The sequence below is a fragment of the Solenopsis invicta genome, chromosome 10, assembly GCF_016802725.1.
Source record: "Solenopsis invicta isolate M01_SB chromosome 10, UNIL_Sinv_3.0, whole genome shotgun sequence".
In the NCBI taxonomy this organism is placed as follows: domain Eukaryota; kingdom Metazoa; phylum Arthropoda; class Insecta; order Hymenoptera; family Formicidae; genus Solenopsis; species Solenopsis invicta.
Window position 1 is genome coordinate 5,218,974 of NC_052673.1, and position 19,359 is coordinate 5,238,332.

At 43.8% G+C, this 19,359-nt stretch overlaps 2 protein-coding genes across 3 annotated transcripts; one reads left to right on the top strand and one right to left on the bottom strand.

Moving 5' to 3' along the window:
- Positions 1-495: 495 nt before the first annotated feature.
- Positions 496-2,146, bottom strand: LOC120358847 (THAP domain-containing protein 1-like). Of its 2 annotated transcripts, XM_039454426.1 has the most exons (4): positions 1,824-2,146; positions 1,511-1,740; positions 946-1,367; positions 496-612 (listed from the first exon to the last, which is right to left on the bottom strand). In XM_039454426.1, the coding sequence occupies exons 1-4, from the start codon at positions 1,892-1,894 to the stop codon at positions 550-552; spliced, it is 786 nt and encodes a 261-aa protein (XP_039310360.1). In that variant the 5' UTR covers positions 1,895-2,146; the 3' UTR covers positions 496-549. The 2 variants fall into 2 exon arrangements, with proteins under 2 accessions (XP_039310360.1, XP_039310359.1); XM_039454425.1 differs by lacking the exon at positions 496-612 and having other exon boundaries at positions 691-1,367.
- A 5,085-nt stretch (positions 2,147-7,231) lies between these two features.
- On the top strand, positions 7,232-10,647 carry LOC120358756. Its single transcript, XM_039454009.1, has 2 exons — positions 7,232-8,058; positions 8,229-10,647. Exons 1-2 carry the CDS (start codon positions 7,232-7,234, stop codon positions 10,645-10,647), a joined length of 3,246 nt encoding a protein of 1,081 aa, XP_039309943.1.
- Positions 10,648-19,359: the final 8,712 nt, after the last annotated feature.

The following is a 19,359-nucleotide window of genomic DNA, read 5'->3' on the forward strand; positions in this document are numbered from 1 at the left end:
CCATCATTTGTATGAAATTCTTTAAAATCTGCTAACGCATTACGAGCTAGTTTCAACATATGACATGCGTCCAATATGACATAAACATTATAATCTTGTGTAGGATGCTTAAAACTATTAACAATAGATTCATAATTATTTACGTAAATACTACATCCTAGCTTATTTAATGCGCTTATATTAACGGATGCGCCGTCGCATGTGATAGATCGTACTTTTAACTCGCTATTACTTGTTAAAGATAAGGCAGTCAATATTAATTCTGCAAGTGTCGCAGCAGATAAAGATTTCTTCAAAAAATAAGCTATGGGCCATTTCCATTTGCCATTAAGGGCAACCAGCATGAATACTAATGATTCATTTGCTAATGAATCTTTTTCTTCTATATGAATATCATTTCCATAGTCCACATACCCAACAAGTTTCCCTTCTTGTTCATTCCAAAGTAATTGCTGCCGTATCGACATACTATCAAAAATCATGTTGCAATCTTTATCCTCTGCGGGCAAATTCTTTAAAAATGAAATTATCTCTTTGTGGAACCCAGGTTCAGCGTTTACAGATGAATGCAAATGTCTGATGCTTGACGGATGTGGCAAATTGAAAATCCCGCTAGATATAAATAAAGCATATTTTATAGTAACATAAAAATTTTATTTTGTTGTATTTTATAATAGAAAAATATAAAACATAAGTGCAAAACAGCAAATCATGCAAAACAACAAATCATGTAAATAAATGAAAAGAAAAAAAGAAAACCAACCGGCAATAGTCATAAGCTTTAGTAGAATTATAGAATAAGGTTACAGCAAACTTCTTTACTTGCTCCGAATACCTTCTACCACTTGCAGATCGCGAATTATTTTTTACTTCGTTTTGAAAAAGATTGAGTGACATGCCTTCAAACTCGCGACTTAACATATTAAGTGCATCGGTATCACTTACATATTTCTTTTTTAATTCATCGAATAAATGTTTCATAGACTTTATTTGTTCCTCTTTTCGTTTTACACTACGTTGTAGAGTATGCAATTTTTGTTGTCCAGATTCAATCTTAGACCTAAATTTTGACTTTTCATTTTCCAGAATTGTAGAGAAGATTTCTGCTTGTCTCTTTAGTTCTTGCTGATGCAATTCAAGACCAGATTTTATCTCGGACTTCAGTTTTGACTTTTCATTTTCCAAAATCACAGAGAACATTTCTGCTTGTTTCTTTAGTTCTTGCTGATGTAATTCACGATCATGTTGCAATCGTTCCTTTAATATTTCAATTTCATTAAAAGATTCTGTCGAAATTGCTTGAAGTTTAAAATTCTCTGCGTTTTCTAATGTTTCCTCGAACGCACGTTTGCTGCTATTCACAGTTACTGAAATTACAATTATCTGTTTATAGTGTAAATTAATGTACATATTATCTTAACTAATATATAGCATATTTGATTTACTCAAAATACAAAAATACAACATATTAGAAACGCATAAATTAATTATGCATTTATATATCACTTACATTTATCATTTAATACTTTGAAGGGATCAAAATTCTCTTTGTTGTCACTCATCCGCACAATACATTTTCTTGGAAGAACTCCAGGTTTTAGAAATAACCTGTCGTTCCAACGATAATAGTCATCATTATTAAAATGTAAACTGCATATTCGAGAGGTATTAGTCGGTTGCCAATTTGTTCTGCCCACAAATGATATCCATGAGTCTAAAATGTCTTTATTCCGTGGAAATCTAGAAAATATTTGACATTATTTATATCGATTATATTGATTTATATATTAAAATACTAACAATAACATATTATTTCCACTTACCTAAAAAGACTGATATTTTTTTGCCTGTCCGCCTTATTTTGGCAGCCAAGAACACAACAACACATTGGCATTATTTATTTTTATATTCACTTTCTTAATCTTAACAACATACTTCGCCGTTCTCGATCAAGTGCTGTCTTTACGCATGCATCGTCGCGCAAGTATATAAGCAATGATTGGACGAACCCCCACTATCGTCAAAGTCAACCAATGGAATCCGCATTCCACAGTACCTCCACTTGTACATGGATTTCTTGGCCATTATCTCTGTTAAGATCACGCAAGCTAGCGGTCTAGTGTATTATAGAAGTCTGTGGTAAGAACCAATCATGTTCTCAGCTCTCGTTATAGTTGCGCGTTCAGAAACGCATCGAAGAAAAAGTGTCGCAACTATAATGAACACGACTGTACACCCAAGGACTTTGATTCTGTCCATGGGGAAATTTTCCAAACTGAGAAGTCGCTATCTTTCTACATACTTACAGTCATGATTAACGTAACAACCAATAAGCTTTAATTGTTTCATTAATCATGAACTGCGAGTATGTAGAAAGTGGTGACTTCTCAGTTTGGAAAATTTCCCCATGGACAGATTGGTTCTTACTTGTGGATCCAACCAATTACGTTTGTCACTCGATGAGCAAGGCTACCTTCCAAAAACCATCGAAAAAAAGTGTCGCAACTATAATGAACACAACTGTACATATGTACTTGTAATATTGCTCGCCAATTAATAAACAATATTGCATTTACATTGCAGGTGCATTGGCCAAGATTTGCCAATGTAAAGCGAATATTGTTTATTAAAGAAATGATAATGTACTGCCAATATTACGAGTCAATAATTTTACAATATTGCTCTTACATTGGCTTTGTTTACACCGAATACTTGATACGCGTAATATTTAGTAATTTTCTATTCAATTATCTTAATTTCGATAATAAATTTAATGAATAGTATATTAAGCTGGTACAATATGAATCAAGATAATTAATTAAATATAGATATCACGTATACATTTATGTGCGCTGCACGGCACTGGAGCGCGCTTTTGGCACTGATGCTATTTGGCGGGATGGAGATGCCGATTGAATTGCTTCGAATGTGCTTGTTGCGTTCGGAAAAAATATATCTTTTATTTCGCACTGAGATAATCGCTTTCTGTAACCACGATACGTCTCGGAACCCGACTGCGAAGAAAAGGCGCGCTCCCGCCGTTTGCGGGAACCTATATAGCCCGCGACACGATCCGTCCCGATGAGGGTCTCACGTGAACTTTTCGCGGTTTCTCAGGGAACAAGTCGTGCCGGGCTTACGGCTTCGAATACGTGAGATCGTCGCGTATCGAACGTCAATTGGTCGGCTACAGCGCGCATCGCGCTACCACGCGCGCGATCACGCGGACGTTAGACCGAGCTCACCGCTCCGCTCCGACCGGCAAACAACAACATGTTGACTCCAAAGCCAAGAATTAATCGCCGGAATTTGAAAAATGATAATTTTAGCGCTTCGCAACCTTCTTGGCTTTGGAATCAATAATTGGAAAAGAAGTTGAAAATTGCGGCGTTCCTCAACAATTTACACGTATTGTTGAAATTAAGACAATTTAATAGAAAGTTACTTGTTAGTATGCGTGTCAAGTGTTCGGTGTAAACTAGGTCATTGGAGGTGCATTGGCCAAGATTTGCCAATGTAAAGCGAATATTGTTTATTAAAAAAACGGTAATGTATTGCCAATATTACGAGTCAACAATTGTACAATATTGCACTTACATTAGAAGTGCATTGGCCAATATTTGCCAATCAAAAACGAATATTGTTTTTTAAAGAAACGGTAATGTGCTGCCAATGTTACGAGTTAACAATTGTACAATATTGCACTTATATTGGAAGCGCATTTTTGGTCAAGATTTCCAAATCTAAAGCAAATATTGGCTATAAAAGAAATATTAATGTGTTACCAATGGCCTAGTTTACACCGAGCATTTGATACGCGTACTAACTCGTAACTTTCTATTAATTTATCTTACTGTCGACAATGCGTGTATACATAATAGATATATTTAATTATCTTGATTCATATTGTACCAACTTAATATACTATTTTTTAAATTTATTGCCGAAATCAAGACAATTTAATTGAATCAAGACAAGAAAATTACTAGTTAGTACGCGTATCAAGTGCTCGGTGTAAACAAGGTCAATAATTGTATTGTAAATATTATTAATAAACGAAATAGGTCCATAAATGAAGAAACCTCAATCTACATTCCAATGAGCAAACAATACTTTTCAATTATTTAAAAATTTTTTATATTTAATTTAATTTGTATTATATTGACATATATTTTCTAATTGCATTCTTACTCAAACAAATAACAGAAAAGTTATTCCAGATACTATTCCGCATTTGTGAAATTAGTAAAAAAACTATAATTTTATATTTGTTTATATAAATAATGTGTTTTAATTATACATATTCCATTTTTTCGATAACGTATATTGACCTGATCTATAAGTTATATACACGTATCAGCACAAAGTGTTCACAAATCATCACGAGGGATCAGTTCTCAGTGATCACACAGGTCAAGCAACGTTCACCGGAGTCGCGACTTGGATGGGTGACTGCTTGGGTTTGAAAAAAAAAGTCGACTAATATTGATTAAAGTGTCAACCTTCTAATATTGGACCAATGTTGAAAACCTAATGCACAACCAATATATAATTCGTATTTATTTTTTTTTCAATATTGGTTAAATAAAGGTCAATATCATACTTTGCAATATTGGACCAATATTGAAAATCAATTCACATCCAATAGAAAATATTAGGTTGACATGATTTTTCAATATTGGACCAATATTGCAACTTCAATATTGGTTAAATAATAGCGTTTTCGATTGGGATGCACTGACTGCACTCAGTGTCAGGCGCGTGTTCGATTCGCAGTGCCAATGCGTACTTGGCTAGTGTCACGTGTTCGTTTGAACGCACGACACTCGCATAGTGCGCACTCAGTGCGCACTAGAGTCCTATATAAAGAGAGAAGCGACATCGAACCCCCACCACAACCTTCAGTATCCAATTGAGTCCTCCACCGCCATTTTGGGACCGCTTTAACGTCATCAAACACCATTCGTATCATTCTACAAACAGCTGTGGTCACAATATGGCTGCTCGCTTAGCCAATCAAGTATCAATCAGATTACCAATCAGAGCTTCGGACATCAATGTCGCTTCTCTCTTTATATAGGACTCTAATTTTGACCGTGCCAGTTCAGTGCACTGGATGCATGCAAGCATCAGTGCATTATTGTAAGCAATAACGAACAAAGTTTTAAATTTAAAAAAATAAGCAATCCGGATTTGAATCTTTTTAATATTTTGGAGACATTTTTGGAATCTTCTTCTAGTTCAAGCGAGGAAGAAGAAATAATTGCAATCTTCCGAACTAGAAGAATGATTCCAAAAACTGTAAATTATGTAGCATGTGTAAAAAAATGGATAATGACACCGTAAGTGTTATATCTTTTATACAAGTACATCAATTTTATACCTTTTTTAAAATATAATTAATTACTTGATGTAATATAATAGCATTTTTTAATGATTATATACTATTTAATTACATATAGTAAAAATCATTACTTACTGAGCACGAGATTACTTTTTCGAGGTTACTTTTTTTCTTTTTCGCGTGATCTATTATAATTAACTCAAGTGACACTTGCACTGAAAATTTGGGCGTGTTCTTTTGCATTTGCACTACTCAGTGCAACTCATGGAACTTGTCCAGTATTGGCGTGAACTGAGTGCGCACTGGTGCGCACTAACTTTTTCCCAATCAAAAACGCTATAAGAGTCGATATCATACTCTGCAATATTAGACCAATAGTGAAAATCAATTCACACCCAATATAGAATATTAGGTTTACATTATTTCCCAATATTGAACCAATATTTTGTGCTACTAGGGTGTTTTCTGAACTCATTAATCAGCATACTTTTGACGATGTTTGTACAAAAGCGGTCATTGGTCTAGTTTACACCGAGTACTTGATACACGTACTAACTAGTAATTTTCTACTAAATTATCTTAATTCGGCAATAAATTTAAAGAATAATATACTAAGCTGGTACAATATAAATTGAGATAATGGCCTAGTTTACACCGAGTACTTGATACGCGTACCAACTCGTAACTTTTGTAACAAACCGCCTCCGCGCGACCCCACCCCCCCCGACGGACCGGTCATCGTCCGCAAAACGCCGGCCGAACATCCGCCGAGCGTCAAACGAGGCGCTACGCGCCGATAAACGACTTCAAACGCGCCAATGCACAGCGAGGCATCCGCGCGTCGCGGTGACCGCGCCGCGCACGCGCACCGGCCCCAAACCGGCACGCGCTAGCGACGTGCTCACTCGCCTCCGTCCGCCCACCACGCAACCGATCTCGAGCGGCGGGGACGCTGGCTCCGACACAAACCGAACCGCCACCGAACGTTCCCGACGTCTCGAGATGCGGGTATAAAAGCGCCGGAGCAGCGAGATGCTGCGCTTTTTCTCCGCCGACTGCTCGGACCGCTACTCCGCCGACTAGTCTCCAAAGAAGTCTCCCGAGGTAGTCCTGGGGTCAAGTGTCTTGGCCTCTGTCGAGCGTTCTCGACGGCTACCACTCACGTACCCGTCTCTCCTCGCCGAAGCTGGGCTCAAGCGTCTTGGGCTCAGGCAAGCGTACTTGCCCGACCGGCTTTCCTCGACACCGATCCGATCCTACCGCGGCGGCTACAGAAAAACGGGGTAAAGCGTCTTTGCCTCCGTCGAGCGTACTCGACGTAGCCGTCGCATCCTGCCTGCGAGCGAGATCGCAACATAACAGCTGCGGATTTAAAGGGACGCTCGGCCGAGCGCCGCCCCGCGCCCCGCTACCGTGCTGACGACCGCGAAAAGCCGAGCACGCGACCTCGCAAGGCCGAAAAACACGAGGCCGCCGGCGCGCCGAAAAGAACGCCGACCGCGTAAACAACGCATCTGCCGTGTGAATTAGCGGCAACCGCGCCGACGACGTTCCCCGCGCCGAAACCGTTGCCCGACGGTATTCCCGATTGCCGCGATCAAGATAGCCGTCACCCCGCGCGCGATACGGCCGACGACGTATCGGCGGTGACGCACCCTCTGTAAATACTAGCTTTAAGACAATTGTATTCGTCCCTTCACTCAATAAAACTTGTACATATTTTACACGTTCAAACACACGAGTCTAATTCTCTCTTAACCCGGATCGTGCCCTGGAATTCCCGACGAGCTACGTCCGTGCGCGATATCTATCCAAGAAAAACGGGTTGTTACATGGCGCCCGAACAGGGACCGTTGCCGTCCGGAGAGAATTAGACCCGCGTGGGCCATGCCAAGAAGCTGGATCTACCGAATAGACCGTACCGCGCTAGAGTCTCACCTCGAAACTCTCAGGCTGGACACAACCGGGAACGTGGACGATCTCCGCCGCCGCTTACGGGAATACGCTATCGCGCATCCCGAATATCAGCCCGCAAACATGCCGCCCCCGGAGGACCACGCCGAGATCCGCATCGAGATACCGGACCCGCCACTCGCTGGCGGGGGACACGCGTCCGACGCCAAGCAAATGAACCAGATACGGAAGTGGGGATGCCACTTCGAAGGGAAAGACCCCATCGCGTTCCTTGAGCGGGTCGACGAACTACAGCGAGAGTACGGGTTCTCTGACGCACAGTTATTGCGCGGTCTCCCCGAACTGCTGCGCGGGGAAGCGCTCCTGTGGTACCGCAACAATCGCGACCCCTGGGACGACTGGCAGGCGTTCACCGGCGTATTCCGGGAATATTACTTACCACGGCGATACGTCGCCAAATTAAAACGGGACATTCAGGCGCGAAAACAAGGTACCGACGAGCCATATTGCAAGTACGCGACAGAGCTCCTCACCATGATGAGACGCGCCGGCGGGTACGAAAAGGAGGAGCAGCTCGACCTGCTGTACGAAAACCTCCAACCGCGGTACAAGTTATACGTCCGCCGCGACGGCCTCCGCCGAACAACCGACCTGCTCCGTCAGGCGGAGGAGTTCGAGGAAATCAGCGCGCAATGTCGCGATCGCGGCGTCGCCCCCAAGCCAACCGCCACCAACACCGCCGCGACCACGTACGACAAGAACGAATGCTGCTGGCGTTGCAAGCAGCGCGGGCATACCCGGTTCGACTGCCGTCGCATCGCGAAAAAATTCTGCTCCCAGTGCGGGAAAGACGGCGTCTACACACGCGACTGCCACCCGCCGCCGGGAAACGCCACCAGGACCGGGGAGGCCCCTGCCGCACCCCGGTCCTCCGAGTAATATTTAAACCGCGACCGCACATCTACCTCAGCATCGACCAGCACGAGCTCGAGGTCCTCCTGGACTCGGGCTCAGAAGCCTTCTTCGTGAGCCCGGCTACCGCGAACCGCCTGCGACGCCGAGGGCGAGAGATACGACCCGTCACCGGCCAGGTCTACGTGGCGGACGGGTCGAGCGTACCGATTGGGGGATGCATCGTGCTACCGATCGTCATCGACAACCGAGCAATTTCGCACGAGTTCCAAATACTACCAGGACTCGACACCGACGTACTCTTCGGTGTCGATATCATGGCTCGGGCACAAATCGCCATCCCGCCGCCACCGAAACACGCCGCAAGGGCACGCACTCCCCCGCACGCAACCCTCCCGATACGACCCGCGGCAGAAGGGGAGGGAGAACAGGAACGCCTGCAAGCCTTCCTCGCCGAAGAACTCCCACGATTCGAAGCCGTACACGGACCGACCGACCGCCTGCAACACACGATACGTGTCAGAAATCATCCGCCGATTAAGCAACGGTACCGCCCTCGGAATCCGGCGATGCAGGCCATCATCGACCGCGAGGTCGACGAAATGCTCCGTAACGGAATCATCGAGCCGTCGCAAAGCGCGTGGAGCTCACCTATCGTGATCGTGAGGAAAAAAGACGGCAAACCACGCTTTTGCATCGACTTCCGCAAGGTGAACGATGTGACCGAACGCGACGCGTATCCGCTGCCACAGATCGCCGCGACGCTGGATAAACTTCGCGGCGCGCAATTCCTGACCACGCTCGACCTGGAGAGCGGCTACTGGCAGGTGCCGCTAGCACCGGAAAGCCGACCGATTACCGCGTTCACAGTACCCGGACACGGACTAATTCAGTTCCGCGTAATGCCCTTCGGACTGCATTCCGCGCCCGCCACGTTCCAACGGTTACTGGACGGCATACTAGGCCCGAAGCTAGAACCTAGCGTGTTCGTCTACCTAGACGACATTATCGTTGTTAGCCGAACCTTCGACGAGCACCTCGACATCCTGCGAGAAGTCTTTTCGCGACTAAGGTCCGACCGACTCCGGCTTAACCCCGCGAAATGCCGGTTCTGTACGACAACAATCAAGTATCTCGGACACGTCGTGGATCGCGAGGGCATACGAACCGACCCGGAAAAGACCAACACGATCGTGGAATGGCCGGTACCGCACACCGTGCGGCAAGTACGCCAATTCCTCGGCATCGCCTCGTGGTACCGACGATTCATACGCGACTTCGCGACCCTCGCCGCCCCGCTAACCGCACTCACTCGCAAAAACGCCGCCTGGAGGTGGGGAACCTCGGAGCAGGAGGCATTTGACGCCCTGAAGAGAACGCTCACGACCGCGCCGGTATTGGCCTGCCCGGATTTCGAGAGACAATTCGTCTTACAAACGGACGCGAGTACGACCGGCCTGGGGGCCGTACTAACACAATACTTCCCCGAGGGCGAGCGCGTGATCGCATATGCCAGTCGTACCCTGAATTCCGCCGAACGAAACTACAGCGCGACGGAGCTGGAGTGTCTCGCGATACTGTGGGGAATACGCCGAATGAGGGACTACCTCCAGGGCTATCGCTTTAAGGTCATGACTGACCACCAGTCACTACGCTGGCTACAAAAACTCGATTCGCCCACCGGCCGACTCGGACGGTGGGCATTCGAGTTACGCCAATACGACTTCGACGTTCAGTACCGCAAAGGAGCGTTGAACAAGGTAGCCGATGCTTTGTCCCGCCGACACGCCGTCAACGTCATCGCGGAGCCCCGATGCCCGTGGTACCGGAAATGGTGGGGAACCGCACGCGACACGCCGCACGACGCTCCCGACTTCCGCATCGAAGACGGGAAATTGTACAAACACGTGCTACATACCCTCGACTTGTCCGAAACGCCGAGCGACGCACAATGGAAAGAGTGCGTCCCCCGCGAAGGACGCACCGAGATCTTGCGGCGGTATCACGACGCGCCGACCGCCGGATATCTCGGGATCGCCAAGACCATCTCGCGCATCGCCGCACAGTATCACTGGCCCGGCATGTTCCGCGACATAGCCCAATACGTGCGGCAGTGCGAGACATGCCTGGCTCACAAAGCGGAGCAGCGGACTGCTCCACCCGACCGTAATTACGCGACCGTGGCAACAAGTTGCCATCGACCTCATAGGACCGTTACCGCGATCCTCCCGGGACCACACGTGGCTCCTCACTATGCAAGACCGGTTCACCAAATGGCTCGAGATGCGTGCTTTCCGCCGCGCTACCGCACAGTACGTAACAGCCGCCCTCACGGAAGCTATCGTGCTCCGCCACGGATGTCCCGAAGAAATCCTCTCCGACAACGGGACCCAGCTGCGTTCAGCCTCACTGACCCAGCTTCTGCAGAAACTGCAGATCCGCCACCAATTGACGCCGGCGTACGCCCCGCACTGTAATCCGGTCGAACGCACGAATCGGTCCGTAAAAACAATGATCAGCCTGTACGTTAAAAGGGACCACCGCAAGTGGGACACATACCTCGCTGAGCTGCAGTTCGCTTACAATACGGCAGTGCACGAAGCAACGGGGCATACGCCGGCGTTCCTAAACCACGGCCGCGAACTGCGACGTCCGGGAGAACGCGCGGCATCGAACGACGCAGAGGCACCGCACGCGCTGCAACGACGCCTACGCGAGGCGTACGAAGTCGTGCGCATAAAGCTTGCCCGAGCGTTTCAAAGGCAAGAACGATACTATAATCTACGCCGCCGGAATTGGCGACCGCGGCTAGGCGAATGGGTATGGAAACGCGACCGCCCGTTGTCGCGGCGCGCGGATGCATTCAACGCAAAACTCGCGCCAAAATACATCGGACCGCTAGAAATCCGGAAAATCATCTCACTCGTTATAGTCGACCTCCGGAGCAAAAGTGGGAAATGGTACCGACACACACACATCCAAGATCTGAAGCCGGCCCCCACTCCACGAGCCGACGGTGACACCGACACCGAGGATGAAAACAATGCGGCCGAAGATGACAACATCGATCTGGAGGAAGGACGTCCGCCCGAATTTGAACATAACGGCCCAGGCATCGCAGAGCTCACTTTGACGCGAGCCATGGCAAGCGACGCAGCATCCGACGATATCCTGAGCATCATCCGGGACTTCCTGGGCGAAGTGGCCCGTGGCCGAGTACGACCGGAGTACGGCCGGAGCGACCCGGCATGGACGAAGCCGGACCAAGCCAGTCACGGCCAGCCTCCGGAACTGGACCCAGCCAGTCCACCGAGCCGAGAGAACGGCCGCGGAAACCAGCCGCTATAGCCGGTGTCAGACGGGGCCAGCTACGACAGCCGTCCGACCGCCAGACGAAGACCAAGATCTCTTGGCTCACAACAACACCACCGCCGCCGATACCGCGGCCGATAGCGACACGGCCGGAAAAACCGCAGCCGTCCCTCAACCCGATCCGACTGATGGGGCCGCTGCCGCCACCACCTGTGCCAGTGGAAGTCGCACCGGGCATCACGGTAGAGGTACCGTACTTCGCCATCCACTCCGGCCGCGAATACAAGGCCAGACTCGGAGCTCGACGGTGGCATTTACGCTTCGACCGTGCCGGACGACTCCGATCATGTCGAGAGAAGTCCTACGACACTCCCCGCACACCGGGAAAATAAATAGTATGCCTCCAATTTCAGGCATTCTTAGGAAGGGTGGTGTAACAAACCGCCTCCGCGCGACCCCGCCCCCGACGGACCGGTCATCGTCCGCAAAACGCCGGCCGAACATCCGCCGAGCGTCAAACGAGGCGCTACGCGCCGATAAACGACTTCAAACGCGCCAATGCGAGCAGCGAGGCATCCGCGCGTCGCGGTGACCGCGCCGCGCACCGGCCCCAAACCGGCACGCGCTAGCGACGTGCTCACTCGCCTCCGTCCGCCCACCACGCAACCGATCTCGAGCGGCGGGGACGCTGGCTCCGACACAAACCGAACCGCCACCGAACGTTCCCGACGTCTCGAGATGCGGGTATAAAAGCGCCGGAGCAGCGAGATGCTGCGCTTCTTCTCCGCCGACTGCTCGGACCGCTACTCCGCCGACTAGTCTCCGAAGAAGTCTCCCGAGGTAGTCCTGGGGTCAAGTGTCTTGGCCTCTGTCGAGCGTTCTCGACGGCTACCACTCACGTACCCGTCTCTCCTCGCCGAAGCTGGGCTCAAGCGTCTTGGTCTCAGGCAAGCGTACTTGCCCGACCGGCTTTCCTCGACACCGATCCGATCCTACCGCGGCGGCTACAGAAAAACGGGGTAAAGCGTCTTTGCCTCCGTCGAGCGTACTCGACGTAGCCGTCGCATCCTGCCTGCGAGCGAGATCGCAACATAACAGCTGCGGATTTAAAGGGACGCTCGGCCGAGCGCCGCCCCGCGCCCCGCTACTGTGCTGACGACCGCGAAAAGCCGAGCACGCGACCTCGCAAGGCCGAAAAACACGAGGCCGCCGGCGCGCCGAAAAGAACGCCGACCGCGTAAACAACGCATCTGCCGTGTGAATAAGCGGCAACCGCGCCGACGACGTTCCCCGCGCCGAAACCGTTGCCCGACGGTATTCCCGATCGCCGCGATCAAGATAGCCGTCACCCCGCGCGCGATACGGCCGACGACGTATCGGCGGTGACGCACCCTCTGTAAATACTAGCTTTAAGACAATTGTATTCGTCCCTTCACTCAATAAAACTTGTACATATTTTATACGTTCAAACACACGAGTCTAATTCTCTCTTAACCCGGATCGTGCCCTGGAATTCCCGACGAGCTACGTCCGTGCGCGATATCTATCCAAGAAAAACGGGTTGTTACACTTTCTATTAAATTATCTTACTTTCGATGATGCGTGTATACATGATACATATATTTAATTATCTCAATTTATATGGTACCAGCTTAGTATACTCAATTTACGAGGTGTGTTCAAAAAGTATCGCGAATTTTGAATTTTCGCGGGTTACGTATATTCGAATTTCGATCTTTTTGTGGCGTTATGTTGGTACTCATGTCTCTCACTTATGCCGACAAGCTCGGCCATTTTGAATGTTCACTTAATTGTTGACAGCTGCTTTGCTTGCACGTGTTTTGGATCGTCTTCGATTTTTACCTATTCAAAAAAATGGATCAAAGAACCTGTATCAAATTTTGTGTGAAAAACGAAATTAAGTGCGCGGATGCATTCCGAATGTTGACTGTGGCATACGGAGAAGCTACCTTGGACCGAAGCAACGTTTATCGGTGGTACAAAATGTTCTCAGAAGGCCGAGAAGATGTGAACGACGAAGAGCGTGCCGGACGCCCGAGCACTTCAACAACAGACGAAAAAATTAATGAAGTGGAGAAAATGGTATTGGCCAATCGTCGAATCACCGTTAGAGAAGTTGCTGAGAACCTAAACATATCGATTGGCTCGTGCCATTCGATTTTTATCAATGATTTGGGCATGAGACGGGTCGCCGCGAAATTCGTACCAAAATTGCTCAATTGCGCCAAAAACAGCATCGCATGAACATTGCTAATGAGATGTTGGACTCTGTCCGCGACGACCCAAATTTGCTCCAGAGGGTCATAACTGGTGACGACTTGTGGGTTTATGGTTATGACGTGGAAACCAAAGCTCAATCATCTCAATGGAAGCTGCCGCACGTACCAAGACCGTAAAAAGCGCGCCAAGTTCGGTCGAATGTGAAAGTTTTGCTGACAGTTTTCTTCGATTGCAGGGGCGTGGTGCATCATGAGTTCTTGCCACAGGGTAGAACGGTCAATAAGGAATATTACCTGCAAGTTATGCGCAATTTGCGCGAAGCAATCCGCCAGAAACGCCCGGATTTGTGGAAGAACAAAAATTGGCTTTTGCACCACGATAACGCCCCTGCTCACACATCGTTGCTTGTGCGCGACTTTTTGGCCAAAAACAACACACTAATGATGCCGCAGCCACCGTATTCCCCAGATCTGGCCCCCTGTGACTTTTTCTTGTTCCCTAAACTGAAGAGGCCCATGAAAGGACGACGTTACGCTACGCTTGACGAGATAAAGACGGCATCGAAGGAGGAGCTGAACAAGATAAAAAAAAATGATTTTTTGAAGTGCTTCGAAGATTGGAAAAACCATTGGCACAAGTGTATAATATCTCATGGGGATTACTTTGAAGGGGACAAAATAGATATTCGTGAATAAATAAATAATTTTTGAAAAAACACAAAATTCGCGATACTTTTTGAACATACCTCGTATATTGTACCAGCTTAGTATACTATTCTTTAAATTTATTGCCGAAATTAAGATAATTTAATAGAAAATTACTAGTTAATACGTGTATCAAGTACTCGGTGTAAACTAGGCCAATTATATATATGTATACACGCATCGTCGAAAGTAAGATAATTTAATAAAAGTTACGAGTTAGTATGCGTATCAAGTACTCGGTGTAAACTAGGCCATTAGCGGTCTAGTTAATTTATCTTACTTTCGACAATGCGTGTATACATAATACATATATTTAATTATCTCGATTCATATTATACCAACTTAATATACTATTTTTTAAATTTATTTCCGAAATTAAGATAATTTAATAGAAAATTACTAGTTAGTGCGCGTATCAAGTGCTCGGTGTAAACTAGGCTAATGCCTTCCCTAAGGAGGTTAAGCGCGTTCCAGGTACACGCATCGCATCTAGATATTCATCACACATGATTGTTAAATCTGACTTGCCAGATTGGTCAGATTTAACAATCATGCGTGATAAACACCTAAAGCACAGTATATACAGTAGCGACAGTGCAAGAAAAGTATGGATCAAATTTCTTCTGCGCATGCGTTGGCTATACAATCAAGAATATGGCAGACTATCATAACAATATCACATGATATCACATATGTACCGTTTGTTTTCTGTTCCTGAACTCTCTAAATAAATGTACACTTAAAATAAAATAGATGTTTCAATGTTATCGAAAGCAAGAAGGAACGTTCCAGTGCAGTCTAGTGCAGGAATAGAAAACAAACCTGTAGTCAAGCTGCACTGAACTGTGACGATATACCGGCAAATAAACCCACATAGCACGTAATATTGCAGTGATATCATAGCAATATCACTTTTACATTGCAATATTACAAATGAAATATTGCAGAAATATCACAAAATATTACTGTGATATCACAGTAATATCAAAATGTCCGCGAAAACGCATCACAGTAATATTACTGTGATATTTCATAGTAATATTACTGTGATATTTCACAATATTTCTGTGATGTTTATGTGATATTTAAATAATATTGCAAAAAATTAAATAAATAAATTATTTCAATTTATTTTATTTTTATTGTTATTCTTAATATTATTTTCATATCGTTACATGTAATATATATTAAACATAAAAAAATAATTATATTTATTAAAACAGAATACAATAATGTAAACGTATTAAATGTTTAATTTACAAAAAAAATCTCTTGTATCTTTTTTCATTTTTGTTAAAAAAGATTCAATTTGAATTATAATTTTAATTTATGTTCAAGATTAAATAACAATACAAAATATTATTTACATGTAAAAATATAAAATTTTATATGGAACAGCGTTCCACACGTACCCCTTAAAAAAAAATTGATAAACTTGTTTCAATAAACTGATTACTGATCAGTAACTGACAAAATATAATCAGTTACTGATCAGTAATCAGTTTATTGAAACAAGTTTATTAACTTTTTTTTCAAGGAACGTTACATTGGAAAAAAATTAGAACAAGTATTCGTTTCCAAATTACAACAAGCAACAATTTTCTTTAAAATCTCACTGAAGTGTGAGCTAGTGAGTCGTGGTGAGTCGGCCCGGTCGGCCGCAGTGGCGTCTAGATATAACACCTGAGGCTGCACTTGACTCACGAGAAGGTCTCCAGAGGCGCGGCCACCTAGCGGTGGTGCCAGCACTCACTTGTTTGCGTGGAGTCTTATACACACGGCGGGACCGCATAGCGGCTGTGTACGCGCTCGCTTGTTTCGTCGTATGTTGTGACGGTCGGTGACCGAGCCGCAACATTATATACATACATATAATTAATGAACATTGTAAAATACCTAATTAATGATAGAATATATATAGTCATATTTTTTAATAGAGTTGAAAAAAAGTGAAATCTAAAGAAAAATTTGTTGGAAATTTAATATTTTAATTAACTTGAAAAACCTTTTACTGTGGTGTATAATAGTCTAATCAATATTAATGAATAAACTATTTCACAAAATAATGTACCGAGCAGTAAATATTAAATGACGTAAAAATGTATATTTTTTTAAAAACTTCTTAATATACTTTGAAATATTTATTGCCAAGTGAATAATAAATGTGTATTAACAAAACTTTTTGTAAACATTTTTTTTTTTAAATTCCTCATGATAAAAATTTTTAAAAATTAAAATCAATTTTGTGCTCCTGTAAAAATTATAAATGACAATAAGATAAATACAAAGGTTTTTCTGTAATTTTTTAATAAAATCATTATTGATCGAGTTGTAAAGCAACAATTAAATTGATAAATTACATAGAAGAGCGTACATTACAGTTTATACATATATACAGTTTAAGGACTAAACTAAGTAAATATCTAAACTAATAATAAAGTTAATTAATTTTTTTTCTTAACATTTACTTTTATTTCACGAAAGGGCAAAGACATAATTATTTTATTTGTAAGTTGATTTCTTCTATAGGATACCGAAATTACCAAGAATATTAAGGATACTAAAAATATCGAAATTAATCAAAGAGATAGTGACGTTGCATTAATAAGACATAATAAAAACGTGGTTTAACATTACCTTGTTCTTTGAAATTAAATATTGTAACAATATATTGCAATGATATCATTGGAATATTTTAATGTTATTATCACTGTGTAATACCACAATAATATTTCTGTGATATTTCTGTGATATCAGTGGAATATTTCAATGTCATTATCACTGTGTAATATCACAGTAATATTTCTGTGATATTTCACAGTAATATGTAATATTTCTGTGATATTGCAATGATTCTGTGATATCACAGAAATATTACGTGCTATGTGGGAAATAAGTAAAAATTAGTAAAGCTGAAGAAAATTTTATATTATAATTATAATTTTATTATTATTATTTAAAATAAATGCAAGAGGAGGCTATTCTTGTGTTTTTGCTACATGCAAAAATATTTCTAGACGGACAGAAAATAATTCATAATCTTACTACAATTTCTATTGTACTTTAATTCTTATTTTTTATTCTGCTTTCAAATTTCTATTAATTAATTAATTAATTTCTGGGTTTTAACTGATATATGTCAACTGCTAACCCCATTTGCAACATCCTACACTTCCGTGCAATGGGAGCTAAATGTTTATTATCAACAATTATTAATTATGATTAATTTATTTAATATTTTTTTAGAATAACACCAAATATCTTGGAATCTTTTAAGATAGGTAGAATCGGGGTGCGCACGATTGGACACCACCACTCACAGCGGCCGATGTCTAGAGTTTTTCCGTTGGTTTGGTTAGATAAGTCAAGGTGATTGGTTGGTGTCCAATCGTGCTGTGTCCAAAAGAGTGTTACCCGGTAGAATCTTTTAAGATACGTATCATCTATTGCGATGAAAATGCTGCTACATACTGCAAGAGTCAATTTGTAAATAATTTCATACAAAACAATGTGAAAAATATAATATTGGATTTTTTATTACTTAGATATTTATTACTTCGGCTTATTTTACATGCCAAGAAGGGACTTGGTTTACAATGAGTTCCTTACCACACGCATCCATCCATAACCCATACTTTCGCCTCGCGGCCGCTGCCTACCTATCCTACTATTTACATCCTTATTACTTAGTATTTACAGTTCTCTTACCCTACTACATACATTCTACTCACAAATTTACTTTGTACTTTATTTATACTTTCGTTTGCCTATTATCATTTTGCCTTATCCTGCTCTTTGCGTTACTATACAGTCTCTCTTACCTTTACCTCTATTTTGATATACGCATATATACGCTTACGCCACTGTTTACCCTACTTTTACCTAATTTTATACCTTTACCTCTTCTATTGCTATTGCCCGTTCTATTTTTTAACGTCTATTTCCTTTTTTAATTTCTTTTCCTGTTCCTTTATTTCTTTCCTCATCTTTTTCACTTTCTTTCTCTTAAGCCATATCCTTCCTAAAATCCTTTCCTTAATCTTATCGAGATTATCTTCCCAAATTTTTTCCATAATCTCGTCTTTTCCTTTGCCTAATTCCGCCCAGTCCTCTTTCAATTCCTGACAGTTCCCTATGTAGTGTTCCATATTATCCCAACCTTTTTCGCAGAACACGCATTTTCTTTCCTCTTCTTCTAACCAATATTTATTTGCCTCTTTCATATTTTCACATCTCAAATTTATTAGTGCCCTGATTCCCTCTCCTCCCTTTATCTTATTTAAACTTTCTATTTCTAGGTACTTAGGCCCGGATTCCCTGCTCTTTACCCTATTTCTCTGTATTTCTTGTTGTATCTTGACTCTAAAATCCTACTCTCCTCTTCTTGCTTCTGTATATCCCTCTCCCTCTCAATTATCTCTAGTTCCATTTCTCCCCCGTCCTCCTTCCATGTCTCTACTGCACTCACTCCCCAACCATTTCTATTGTAAGATTTTTCCCTCTTTTTGCTATATAAATCCTTCCTTCCTTTCCTCTCTTTTTCTATCCAACAGTTTTTGACTAAATTACTTGCTACCCCGTTTTTGATCTTATCCTCATATCTTTTGGCCCTTATTCCCCACCCTATACGTAATTTTTTCATTCCCAATTCCCTGGTTAAAATGTATCTTGGTGTGCAAAAATCTAATTCAAACAGCCATCTAACGTAATCTAACATTATTTTCTCCAACGCTTCTTTTTCTGCCCAGCCCCATATTTCCGCTCCATACGCCATTACACTCTGAACCTGGTACCTAAACAGAGTCGGGTGGGTGCCGATAGCGCACATTCCGATAGCCCACCAACCAATCATATTGACTTATCTAACCCAACCTACGGAAAATCTCTAGGCATCTGCCATTGTGAGTGGTTTGTGTGCTATCGGGATGTGCG

What these genes read in the sequence shown, in the direction of transcription:
- LOC120358847 (XM_039454425.1), bottom strand. Translation starts at nt 1,894, where the DNA reads ATGCCAATGTGTTGTTGTGTTCTTGGCTGCCAAAATAAGGCGGACAGG. An exon ending in AAAAATATCAGTCTTTTTAG is followed by an intron (nt 1,741 to 1,823) that starts GTAAGTGGAAAT and finishes AATATTTTCTAG; the next exon opens with ATTTCCACGGAATAAAGACA. An exon ending in CAAAGTATTAAATGATAAAT is followed by an intron (nt 1,368 to 1,510) that starts GTAAGTGATATA and finishes TTGTAATTTCAG; the next exon opens with TAACTGTGAATAGCAGCAAA.
- LOC120358756 (XM_039454009.1), top strand. Translation starts at nt 7,232, where the DNA reads ATGCCAAGAAGCTGGATCTACCGAATAGACCGTACCGCGCTAGAGTCT. An exon ending in AAGCAGCGCGGGCATACCCG is followed by an intron (nt 8,059 to 8,228) that starts GTTCGACTGCCG and finishes CATCTACCTCAG; the next exon opens with CATCGACCAGCACGAGCTCG.